A 13,739-nucleotide genomic window follows, 5' to 3' on the forward strand; every position below is an offset into this window, starting at 1 on the left:
ATATTTTCTCCCTGTCTGTGGCTTGCCTATTCTTTTTCTTAATATGCTTTAGATGAGCAAATGCACTTACTTTGAAGAAGTCCATTTGATCTGACTTTTAAAGATGCTTCCTGATGTTCTACGAAATCTTTGACTACTCTCAGGTTAGAAGATATTCTCCTACGTTTCTCTTAGGAGCTTTATAGTTTAGCTTTTTAGATTTAGGTCTATTATCCATTTCAAACTAATTTTTGTGTATAGTGTGAGCTGGAGGTCAAAGTTCATTTTCCCTCATATAAGTATCATATTAGCTCAGTACTGTTTACTGAAAAAAAAAATCTTTTCCCCTACTGAATGGCTTAGAAATCTGTCAAAAATCAATGGACTACCTAAGGGTGGGCCTATTTTTAGACTCTATTTTGTTTCCATGATGTATTTGTCTATTCTTACATCAATACCACATTGGACTGATTACTATAACTATATAGTAAGTGTTGAAATCAGGTCACATAAGTTCTCCAACTTCATTTTTTTGTGTTATTTTGGCTATTCTAGGTCTTAATGTATTTCCAAACAAATTTTAGAATCATCTTGTCAATTTCTAACAGAAAAGCGAAGTCTTAGATTTTAATTGGGATTGCTTTCAAGTCATGAATCACTTTGGGGAGAATTGACATCTTAACAGTATCAAACTTCCAATCCATAAACATAGTCTTTCTCTCCAAATATTTCCATTTTCGTCAATTTCAATGTGTTGTGGGATTTAGAATAAATATTGTACACATATACTGTTAGAGTTAAGACTAAGTATTTTATGTTTTATGATATTTAAAATGGTATTTTAAGTTTTGCTTTCTAATTATTCATTGCTAGTATATAAAAAGACTATTTTTGTATATAGATTTTGCATCTTGAAAACTGTTTAACTCACTTTTTGTAGATCCCATGGGATTTTTTTTTCCACAGTCAAAATAAAGACAGTTTTATTCTTCTTTTCCAACCTACATAATTTTCTTTTATGTGCCTTGTTGCATTGGCTAAGATCTCTAGTACAATATTAAAGAGAAGTAGAAAGGGTCATCTTTGCCTTTCTCCTACCTTCAGTTGGAAAGTGTTCAATATGTCACCATGAAGAATGATATTAGATACAGAGGGTTTTGTTTTAATATAAAAATCCCTTAATATGTGAAAGAAATTCCCATCTGTTCCTAGTCTACTGAGGGTTTTTCTCATGTTTAAGTGTTGAATTTCATCAAATTATTTTTTTCAAAATTACTGAGATAATCATGTGGCTTTTCTCCTTTACCTATTTTTTTAATATAAATTATTGCCAAGTTAGCTAACACACAGTGTATACACAGCTAACATATAGTGTATACAGTGTGCTCTTGGCTTCAGGAGCAGATTCCCATAATTCATCGCTTACATACAACACCCAGTGCTCATCCCAACAAGTGCCCTCCTCAATGCACATCACCCATTTTCCTCTCTCCCCTGCCCTTCCATCAACCCTCAGTTTGTTCTCTGTATTTAAGGGTCTCTTATGGTTTCCCTCCCCCTCTGTTTACACCTATTTTTTCCCCTTCCCTTCCTCCATGGCCTTCTGTTAAGTTTCTTAAATTCCACATATGATATCTGTCTTTCTCTGACTGACTTATTTCACATATGCTCTCCAGTTCCATCTGCGTTGTTGCAAATGGCAAGATTTCATTCTTTTTCATTGCCAAGTAGTATTCCATTGTATATATAAACCACATCTTCTTCCTCCATTCATCAGTTGATGGACATTTGGGCTCTTTCCATAATTTGGCTATTGTTGATAGAGCTGCTATAAATATTGGGGTACATATGCCCCTATGAATCAGCACTCCTGAATCCTTTGGATAAATTTCCTAGTAGTGCTATTGCTGGGTTGTAGGGTAATTCTATTTTTAATTTTTTGAGGAACCTCCACACTGTTTTCCAGAGTGGCTACACCAGTTTTCATTCCCACCAACAGTGCAAGAGGCTTCCCATTTCTCTACATCCTCGCCAACATCTGTCATTTCCTGTTGGCTGTTAATTTTAGCCACCCTGACTAGTGTCAGCTGATATCTCAGTGTGGTTTTGATTTGTATTTCCCTGATGATGAGTGATGCTGAGCATCCTTTCATGTGTCTATTGGTCATCTGGATGTCTTCTTTGGAAAAGTGTCTATTCATGTCTTCTGCCCCTTTCTTCACTGGATTATTTGGTTTTCAGGTGTTTAGTAAATTACTTATAGAATTTGGATACTAACCCTTTATCCAATATGTCATTTGCAAATATCTTCTCCCATTCTGCTGGTTGCCTTTTAGTTTTCTGGATTGTTTCCATTGCAGTGCAGAAGCTTTTTACCTTGATGAGGTCCCAATAGTTCATTTTACTTTTGTTTCCCTTGCCTTAGGAAACATGTCGAATAAGAAGTTGCTGTGACCAAGGTCAAAGAGGTTTTTGCCTATTTTCTCCTCTAGGGTTTTGATGGTTTCCTGTCTCACTTTTAGGTCTTTTATCCATTTTGATATTATTTTTGTGTATGGTGTAAGAAAGTGGTCCAGTTTCATTCTTCTGCATGTTGCTGTCCAGTTCTCACAGCACCATTTGCTAAAGAGACTGTCTTTTTTTCCACTGGATACTCTTCTTTCCTGCTTTGTCAGATTAGTTGGCCATATGGCGAATTATATTTGTTGATTTTGGATGTTAATCCAAAGGAATCCCAGGAATATACTGTATACTTAACCATGATGTGTCATCTTTTTAATATATTTCAGGATTGTTTGCTAATATTAGTTTGGGATCTTTATGTCTGTATTTGTGAGATATATTGGCTAACAATGATCTTTTCTTATAATATCCCTGTAATGTTTTGGTATTTAAGTTATACTTGCTTTATAAATGAGTTGGAAAATATTTTAAGAGTTTGTGTAACAAGCTTTCTCTTCTGTAAATATTCAGAAGAATTAACCAGTGAAATCATTTGAGATTGGAATTTTCTTTACTGACAACTTCTTAATTATGGATTCAATTTTTAAAGTAAATATAGAACTATTCATATTTTCTGTTTTGTATATCTACTTTGATGTTTTTTAAATAAATCTGAACATTTCATATAAATTTTCCAATTTGTTGGCACTAAGTCATTCACAATATCCTCTTGTAGGGAGAGTGCTTAATTTGTTGTTCTTTTTCTAGCTTATTGAGATGAAAGTTTAGATTCATTGTTATTGCTATTGTTTTAAACCATCAATATGATTTTATATTTACTCACATATTTACTCTTGCTGATGCCCTTCATACTTTTTTGCAATCAATATTTCTATCTGGGATTCTTTTATCTTGAGAATTTTCTTTGAGCATTTCTTATGGTAAGATATGCGGGTAACAAATTCTTTCATCTTTTTCATACTTGAAAACATCTTTTATTTTATCTTTATTTTTTTTTAAATGTGAAATTTATTGTCAAAGTGGTTTCCATACAACACCCAGTGCTCATCCCAACAGGTGCCCTCCTCAATACCCATCACCCACCCTCTCCTCCCTCCCACCCCCCATCAACCCTCAGTTTGTTCTCAGTTTTTAAGAGTCTCTTATGTTTTGGCTCCCTCCCTCTCTAATCTCTTTTCTTTTTCTTTTTCTTTTCCTTCCCCTCCCCCATATTTTTGAAGAAAATTATCACTATAGAATTCCAAATTGGCAGTTTTTTAAGATTTATTTCTGTTTCCACTTAACACTTTAATGACATCACTCCATTGTCTTCTGGCTTCCATTATTTCTGTTGATGCATCAAATGCTGTTCCTTTGATGCCAACATGTTCCCCAGCCCCACCCTCCTAACCCTGGATGCTTTTACAATTTTCTCTCCCTAGTCTAAAGAATTAGAGGACAGAATTCAAAGCAACCACAGACATAAGAAAGTAATGAGGGAATCCCTGAAAGGAGAGAGCCAGAGAAGGGGCATCTTAAGTTCTTCCCAGCTAAAGAGAAATGAACTGACCTAAGGTTTGAACTGCTGGCTAAGAGAAAATTTGCAATTTGTACCCAACCAACTAATTGCCTGCTAAAACAGAAACATCAACACTTTTTGGAGGAACGCAGTTGAATCCAGAGTCAGCACAACATAACACTTCTAATCTCTAGGATACAGTCCAGAACTACTCAACAGAAATAATAATCAATAGAGACAAACCCTGAGGTGACCCAGATGTTGATATTAGCAAACAAGGATTTTAAAGCAGTTATTACAACAATTACCAATGATGTAAAGGAAAATATTCTTTGAGGAAAAAAGAAGGTCTCTGAAGAAAAATAGAAATAACAAAAAAGAATCAAGTGGAAATTTTAGAATTTAACATCTAAAATTAAATATTCACCAGGTAGGTTTAACAGAGAAATAGAGACTGAATCAAGCTGTAGGGAAACGATACCAGATGGAAAACTGGATTTTCAGAAATGAAAGAATAACAGAAATGGTAAAATACCTGGGTACATATAAAAGACAAAATTTCCTGGAAATATTTATGACTATTTAAAGCAAAATTAAAACATTGTTTTGTGGGGTTTATAATTATGTACCTATAATACATGTGACAATATTAGCCTAAAGGCAGGATAAGAGATGAATGGACCCAAGTTAATATATTTTGAATTAAAACAAAATTTTAAAGCCCAGCGGTTAATCTTATGACCACTATTATAAATTCTTGATCAGATATATTGTTTATATCTGTTTTGATCAATTATTTAGCTGTCATTTTTTCCAGGAATTTCTTTTGAGGAGAATTCTTCTGTTCTGTCATTTCGGCCAGTTTTCTGTCCCTCACATGTTTTAAAAGCTTGTTATGTGTCCTGAACCTGTGAGCACTACTATATTAAAGAGGGGTCATACACTGTCTAGGGCCTGGACCTTCAAGAGGTGTTTTTGTTTTTTTTTTTTTTGGAGTGTGTTACTTGCTCTCTGTTGTTGTGACCCTGGTTGCTTTATGCCCCTACTTGTAGTAATGTTTTGGACCCTCTACCAGGTGTGCTTTGATTTGTTCATTGAAGTAGCCCTGTGGACTGCCAGGTTGTCCTTGTGGGCCCCAGGAGCCATCTCTGTCGCTCTGTAGCCCAGACTCTTGGAATTCAAAGTACTCCGGCATCTAGACTGCTGTGTTTGAGGGACAAGGGAACTTCAGGTCCTCTATTTTTCTGACATGTCGGATCTTCTCTCAGCCAATTTTTTTTAAATTTTTTAAAAAATGTTTATTTATTTTTGAGACAGAGAGAGACATACCACGAGCAGGGGAGGGATAGAGAGAGAGGGAGACACAGAATCCAGAGTAGGCTCCAGGCTCTGAGCTGTCAGCACAGAGCCCGACGCGGGGCTCAAACTCACGAACCACGAGATCATGACCTGAGCTGAAGTCGGATGCTTAACCAACTGAGCCACCCAGGCATCCCTACAATATATTTTGAATTAGAGCAATATTTGTTAAAATCCAACCCAGTGGGTATCCTAACAGCTACAGTCCCTAAGGGGAGCTGAGCAAAAGCCAGGCTTGGGACAGGATAGAAATGATTTGAAAGGATTCAATAATACATTCCTTCAGCTGTGGAAATCTGGCTAAGCTTGTGGTGAAACCTAATCGGAGTAGCAGGGACAAAAGCCTTATTGTTTATGGAAGCCTATGAATCCAAATTGGCAATTGGCATTGTAAACAGCTTTGGATCAAAGAACAACATGTCAAGATTCATGTTAGCACAGTTATTTGCACCTGTATTAATCATCTATTGCTGCAGTTATGCTATTGTCTTTGGGAGGACAGTAGCATTTGGGAGGTCCCCTAAATCACCTCTAGTTTCCATGATTCACTAGGAGGACTCACGGGACGCAGAATATAGGTGTACTCATGCTACAATTTATTACAAAGCACAATTAGCAAAGGTAAAAGGTACTTGAGGTGAAGTTCAGTAGAAACCAGGCTCAAGCTTCTAAAAGCCCTCACTCAGGAGTTACACAGAATGCATGTAATTACTCCAGCAACGAGCTGTGACAACACATATCAAATGTTGCCAACCAGGGAACGTCTTAGAAATGGCACCCTGGCTTTTTACTGGGAAGTGGTCATGAAGGCAGTCTCTGCCTAGCACCTACCCAAATCCCAGACTCCCAGAAGGAAAGCAGGTTCCAGCATAAACCATATCATTTGTACAGAGTTTAAATAGAATAAATCATTTTTTAAATATTTATTTATTATTTATTTTTGACAGAGGGAGAGAAAGAGTGTGAGTGGGGGAGGGGCAGAGAGACAGCGAGACAGAGAATCCAAAGCAGGCTCCTCACCATCAGCACAAAGCCAGATGTGGGGCTCGAACCCACAAACCATGAGATCATGACCTGAGCTGAAGTTAGATGCTTAACTGACTGAGCCACCCAGGTGTCCCAGAATGAATCATTCTTATCAGTTAATGGTAGCAACCAAATCCAAGTTCCCAGAAGCCAGCCAAGGGCCAACCTTGCAAGCAGTCCTTTTCAAGGATAGCATTTTAAGTCTGCTATGTTAACTGTTTTCGGGACAATTACATAACTAATGACTATAAAAGTCTCAGTATCTTATAACAACTAACACTGCTTTCTCTCAGTTAGCTGTAGGCGGTAGCCATGGTAGACTCAACTAGACTTCAGGCTTTGTATTAGGTTCAGATCTGCTTCACAAATCATAGTTCCAGGAATGGTGGCTCCCTGCAGGCACGTTCTTCTCATGTCAGGTAGCAGAAATACAAGAGAGCAAGCTAAATCAGGCAAACACTTTTAAGGTCTCTACTTACAGCATACCTCTTAACATTCCATCAGCCAAAGTAAGTCATACAGTTAAAACCAACATTAGAGGGATGAGAAAATATCCTTCATCTACTCTAGGTGGGGAGAACTGAAACGTCACAGGCAAAAGATGTGAATGTACAAATCCCTTACAGAGAGGGATTAAATAATTGGAAAAAATAATCTAAGCTACCACAGTAGGGATCTAGGGACCTCACAAAACTCAGAGGGCAAACGAGATTGGAAGCATCACCTTATCATTTTTGAAAATGATATTTCTTGGTTTGTTCATTAGTTTATTGAAATACCTATACCCAAAAGAGACTTGAAGCTGACAAGAAAAAATGTGCAATTTTAGTAACATTCTACGCAAGTTCTTTAGCGATATAATAATCAAATAATAAAAGCTAACATTAATGAGTGCTTACTATGTCAAGAGTGTCACATGCATTATTCCATTTAATCCTTGGTTGATACCATCATTATTTCCATTTTATAGATGAGGAAACAGAGGCCTAGAGATTTTCCCAAGGTCGTAAAGCTTGTAAGTGGTGAAGCCAGATTTGAATGCATGCAGCCTACATCCAGAGATTGTGTTTTTAGCCATTGTATTTTAAGTGTGTGCCAGACTGTGACGTTTCAATATTGGACTACAAAAGTGTGCCAAAGTTGTGGAAGCACCACCAAATCTGCACATGAGTCACATGGGCTCATAGAGCTAAGGTTTAATTTGTCAAGAAAAGAAAATCTTTATCCTCCTCAACTAAAATACCAAGAAAACCTGACTCTTTCCCGTAGAAATATATCAACATACCATAGTTCAACTGTTTCATTTCCATGTTATTTAAATTCAAACATTTCTTGTCTTTGAAGAACTGCTACATGAATACATTTCATTGATCAAAATAACTGCAAAGTTTCTAAGCAACCTTGAATTTCTACTTTCTAGACTAAAGTATCTGCTACACGTACCATCTCCTGTGACACTGTAAAGGCCATGTTTTCAGTCAACAAAACTAATCACAAGAGAAAACAATTAGAAAAATCTTCCATTTTCATTAAACAAGTACATTCAAGACTGTTCAATGAGTAATTGAACAACTAAGAAGTTTCTCTTTTATGAAGCAAGAATTCTGTAATGCAGATATACTTGTATCACATCCAGAATTTTTGGTCCTTCCCTCCATAGTTAGAGGGAAGTGCATTTTAATTACAGATATTCATTTCCCACTTGTTTTCTGAGATTAATAAATAATGAAAGTATGGTAGTACGCATCTGAAATCACTAAGGACATAATGTTAAAAGGCATACTCCTGCAATGAGCAATGGTCTGCCAACCATCTCATTTGAAGATGAGTAAATGTTATTGTAGGAACTAAAGTCTTGGGTATCTCTGATAAAATAGATTTAAGCACCCACTGTAGGGGCATCTGGGTGGCTCAGTCGGTTAAGCGTTGGACTCTTGATTCAGCTCAGGTCATGATCTTGTGGTTCGTGAGTTTGAGCCCAGTGGCAGGTTCTGGGCTGACAGCGTGGAGCCTGCTTGGAATTCTCTCTCTCTCTCTCTCTCTCTCTCTCTCTGCCCCTCTCTGCTTATGCTCTTGTGTTCTCTCTCTCAAAATAAATAAATATACATTTAAAAAAAAAAGAACCCACTGTAGGGAACTTATTATTCTTTAAAATTCCTCAGTGGATCTTTTTTTTTAAAGTTTATTTATTTATTTTGAGAAAGAGAGAGAGAGAGAGAGAGAGAGAGAGAGAGAGAGACAGAACATGGGGGAGGGGCAGAGAGAGAGGGAGAGACAGGGGGAATTCCAAGCAGGCTCCTCACTGCCAGCACAGAGCCCGACATGGGGCTCAAACTCATGAACCACAAGATCATGACCTGAGCTGAAATCAGGAGTCAGATGCTTAACCTACTGAGCCACCCAGGTGCCCCCACTGTAGGGAATTTAGAGGGTTACTAAAAACATAAAACATTACCTAGATGTACTCAGCCTATAAAACACAAGATACACACAAGAGAACATTTTTATCCTCGAAGACACAATTACCCAAATTAGACGAAAAATTGGAAGTAGAAAGAAAAACAAAAAGGACAAGGCCAAATGCCATATTTGAAGACAAGTTTGAAAAAGCACAGAGGAATACCTACCTTAGTCCAGACATGAACAATGAAGAGATGTGGACTATATTTGTCCACGATGACCTGGGCATTTGGAACTAAGGGATGGTTATTCAGTGAAAGAAGAAGGTGCTTAGTTCAAGTGTTTTTTATTTTGTTTATAACAAATCCTCACTTTCTCTGTTAGTTTTCCAAGAGCTCTGCCACTCAGCTAAAAAGAATGATTACCCTGGTTTATAAAAAATACAAAATCAGAGCTCTAAATGGATTTGTGAGATTTTCCAGAAGAGAGAACAATGATACAGTGGAAAGCAGGAACTGTTGGCAGATTTCCACTTCAAGCCAAATTTCAAAAATTTTAATGGAAAAAGAATGTCCTTAATTTTCTAGATATAAATTATTTATATTATCACATCAAATTGTTTATATAATCTAATTTTAACAAACAATTTTCCCCATGGGAAATATTTTAATATTCATAGAATAATTTTAATAAAATTAAAATTTTACTCTTAAGAATATTAATTACTATATGAATCCTGTGTGGACTCAAGAGTAAATGGCAAACTCTATTTTTCAGTTATCACTTGAGAACTTTACACTAGAATACTATTTACTGTTAATGAAGATTTGAAAGAAAAGAAGTAATTTCTTAGCATAAACTCAGCTTCAATATAATTAACAAAGTAACATATTTATTCATAAAAATCCATGAAAAAACTTAATATGTTAAATGTATCAGAAGTCTTTCTTTTAAGGGATAGCACTTTTCAGAAAAACTCCTGCACAAGGTAATGTGTTCCCCTCAAGACATCATAGCCAAAACCTAAGCATGGGAAAGTTCCTTAGAGGACATCCAGGCATCCAGGATTCCTGCTACAGCATTTCTAACAAGTAGCTTTCCAGAGCCTGTATGAATCTTTCCAATAACTGGGAGGTGGGGTCTACTATCCTCGGTCCAGCCTATTCTAGTGCAGGGGAGCTGTGAGTATAGTAAAGTTCTTCCTGCTGATGAGTAGAATCTTTGTTCTTAAAATTTCAACCTACCTGGTATAAAATTAATACCACTGGTTGTATAAAGTTCTAGTGTCCATAAAACACCTCAAATTCCAATTCTTTTGTTCCCTAGTTGGAAGTAGCTAAGAATAGCATAGAAGTTCTATCACTCTAGGACTTGCAGAAGGAAGGGGACAAGAGGGTAGAGGTGTGACAGAGCAATGTAAAAGGAGACAGAAGACAACGAAATATTTGGTTCACAAGGATATTTTATGTCAGATTCAGTGACAAACATGGATATAATCCAAGACTACAAAATACAAAAGATGATATGGGTGTATGTGGTGTACGTGTAAGTATTTGTGTTTGTATATATATGAGTATATGTAGATGCATGTGTGTATATATGTTTAATACATGTGCATGAGTGCATGAGTATATATATAGTTGACCCTTGAACAACAGGGGTTTGAACTGTGCAGGTCTGCTTATAAACAAGGATTTTTTTTAGGTAAGTACAGTACACTCACTGCTGTAAATGTCTTTTCCTTATGATTTTCTTAATAACATTTTCTTTTTTCTAGACTACTTTATTTAAGACTACAGCATATAATACATATAATATACAAAATATGTGTTAATCGACTATTAATGTTATTGGCAAGGTTTCAGTCAACAGTAGGCTATTAGAAGTTAAGTTTTGGGGGAGTCAGTAGTTACATGCTAATTTTTGACTGCATGGGGGTCAGCGCTCCCCCACTCCCATTATTCAAGGATCAACTGCATATATGTATATGGCATATGCATGTATGTGTATGTGTGTGCATGTGTGCGTGCATATGAATATGTATGTATAAAATGCCAAGTCAGCCAATAGAAAAATCTGCAAACTATGTTCAATAATGGAAATGCAAACGTAGGTTTTTAGGGTATTATTTTTAACAACATAGAATTCACACAGCTACTAAACATGGCAGGAGTTATTAACAGACCAGAGAGGATGAAGGGAATTCAACAAACTTATGTTTATATTACGGTTTTAGAAATATTATTTTGAAACATCTGAGTCATGGAATGTGAAACTTATTATCTAGATATTTGCTATTAAGTAGATGAAGAAGTTCTCAACCAGTAAATCAAAATCAACCAGTAGATCACTCAGTATGTCAAGTCTCTTTCTGCAAGTGCTAACAAAGCTGATATCATGGGAGGGTAAGGGCCAGCAAAGCCACACCTTCCCGGGTGCAGCTCAGGGTCCACCGTTACAGGCCTTGTTTGCACTCTACCTATGCTATGCTTCAGGGAGTCAGCCAGCAACAGTTCCTCACAGGGGTCTGGGTTGCCCTGAGGTGAACACAGCCCCCACTGACAGGACACTCAATTATTAAAAGAGAATTCAAATACGTTCATTAGATCTCAAGATAAGGAAGAGAATAAACACAGAGAACATACATAGAACATATATTTTGTTTCACACAAACATAGAAACAAAAGAAGAAAGGGTTTGGGTAAATCGTTAGGATATTAAATTGTTACTAAATTTTACTCACCAAAAAGAATAAAACTCTACTCAGATCTAATATGGCAAAATGATAAAGCTACATAAACAGTTTCAGTTAATCATAAAATTGGAAACAGATCATTGGATAATGTAATATATCTTTTTCTAGGTAACACATAAACCCATTCCAAATTGTATAGCCTGGTAAAGCACAAAAATTACTACTTTTGACCCATGGGCCAAATATCACACACCATCTGTTTTTGTAAATAAAGTTTTGTTGCCACATGGCCCCCCTCATTCATTTGCTGTCTGTCTATTTTCATGCTAAAACATCGGAGTTGAGAAGTTGTGACACAGACTATTATGGCCCACAAAGCCTAAAATATTTACTCTCTGTTCCTTCATGGGAACAGTTTGCAGACCCCTGCCCTACATAATTACAGATCTTAAAATAAACACGTAGGTCACACTGCTAAACCATGACAGTCTCAGGGGAGGAAAGAACTTCACTTGCTTTATCATGTAGGCCCTTCCTTACAAACCAACAACAAAAAAGAATTGCAAAAACTGTTCCAAGGGTTGTGAGGGTATTTTACAGTTTGGAGAAATGAAGTAATTGCTCTTCCTACTTGCTGTGTTGGTTCCTACCTGTTTTTCCTCCTCTTCATCTGAAATGCTACTGGTGTTCTGGACATTTCCGCTGGGTCTGCTGGGTTGGTAACCTTTCAACTTTTCTTGAATGGACCAGTTTTTCTCTGGATGTGTTGTGTCTTCCTCATCACTTTCTGGGTTATTTTTCCATTGTTTCATCATTTCTAACACATTGGTTGGTCTTGCTGAAGAAAGTATGTTGCCCTAATATTAACAATGAATTTTTGGTGTTATAAACCGTTTAGAAAATTGAGATTTTTACATCTTTTAGTAATATATTTCCCCAAAGCCAGTAAATTGCATGGAAAAACTATAATGCTGAATAAATAGCAAAACTTCTGATGCCCTTTGGAGCATACTTCCTGCACTGACATGGCTCGTACCTCTTGACTGATCTCATGTACAACCCGTTAGGGTTTGGAGGTGGGGCAAGACCCCCTTCTAGAGCTATTTGTAAAAACTAACAGGGAAATGCAAAGAATGAAAAAAACTTGCCCCAAGTCTAGTGGGTCCAACACTAAGGACAAGTTTATATAATATCAAAATGTCTAGGTAGAAATGCTAAATTCAATTGAGTAAACACTGTGAAACAGCCTCAAAATTGTATTGTCTCATGCCATTTCATGGAGAGACACTTTGTTATCAGCAGATCTTATTTAAAAATTTTTTTAATGTTTATTTTTGAGAGACAGAGAGAGACAGAGCGTGAGTGGGGGAGGGGCAGAGAGACGGAGACACAGAATCCGAAGCAGGCTCCAGGCTCTGAGCTGTCAGCACAAAGCCCAACGTGGGGCTCAAACTCACGGACTGCGAGATCATGACCTGAGCCGAAGTCAGCCACTTAACCGCCTGAGCCACCTAGGAGCCCCTCAGCAGATCTTATTTTAAAATGGATTTTGTCTGTATTTGCATTGGACATTTTTGCTTTTGGGGTTTCTTATTGTCATTTCAAATAATGTACAATACAATAAACAACAACAAAAAACAAAAACAAAAAATATCACTGTGTCCAAGAATATAGATATTTGATTTTTGATTTAAAAGCTTTTATTTGAGGGGCACCTGGGTGGCTCAGTCGGTTGAGCGTCCGACTTCGGCTCAGGTCATGATCTCGCGGTCCATGAGTTCGAGCCCCGCGTCGGGCTCTGTGCTGACAGTTGGAGCCTGGAGCCTGTTTCAGATTCTGTGTCTCCCTCTCTCTGACCCTCCCCCGTACATGCTCTGTCTCTCTCTGTCTCAAAAATAAATAAACGTCTAAAAAATTTTTTAAATAAAATAAAAGATAAAATAAAATAAATAAAAGCTTTTATTTGACTGGAAGATTTCAATATGATGTGGTCATTTGAGTATAACTAATTCAGCACACTGCTTTTATCCCAGATGTGACTATCCCATATCAAAGTTGACTGTTTTATATTAACAATATTTTTCTCAAATATAATATTCCACTTCGTGCCAAGAAATACATGAATGTAGTCTCAAATGGCTCCCGCTAGAGTAGGAATGCCTTAAATATTTTTGCTCCTAACTCAGACTAGTAGAGAAAGTTTAGACAAGTTTGGATCACATTTGGATTAAAATGGGAAATTCAGGTGTGGGCACAGCTATGGAGTGATTCTGCATTAACTTGGTATGTGGGTGGATGGAAGCATCAGTGACACCAAAT

General features: G+C 36.9%; 1 protein-coding gene across 9 annotated transcripts in view; it reads right to left on the bottom strand.

Moving 5' to 3' along the window:
* The window catches only part of STK33 (serine/threonine kinase 33), a 168,267-nt gene that overhangs the window by 7,114 nt on the left and 147,414 nt on the right, over positions 1-13,739 (bottom strand). For 8 of the 9 annotated variants that reach the window (XM_045038919.1, XM_045038918.1, XM_023239535.2 and 5 more), the window contains exon 12: positions 12,071-12,277. The exons of the other annotated variant lie outside the window; for it this stretch is intronic. In XM_045038919.1, coding sequence (XP_044894854.1) covers positions 12,071-12,277 — 207 coding nt within the window. The remainder of the gene's footprint in view (positions 1-12,070; positions 12,278-13,739) is intronic. 9 annotated transcript variants of the gene reach the window in all.

This window comes from Felis catus, chromosome D1 (genome assembly GCF_018350175.1).
Source record: "Felis catus isolate Fca126 chromosome D1, F.catus_Fca126_mat1.0, whole genome shotgun sequence".
Taxonomy (NCBI): Eukaryota; Metazoa; Chordata; class Mammalia; order Carnivora; family Felidae; genus Felis; species Felis catus.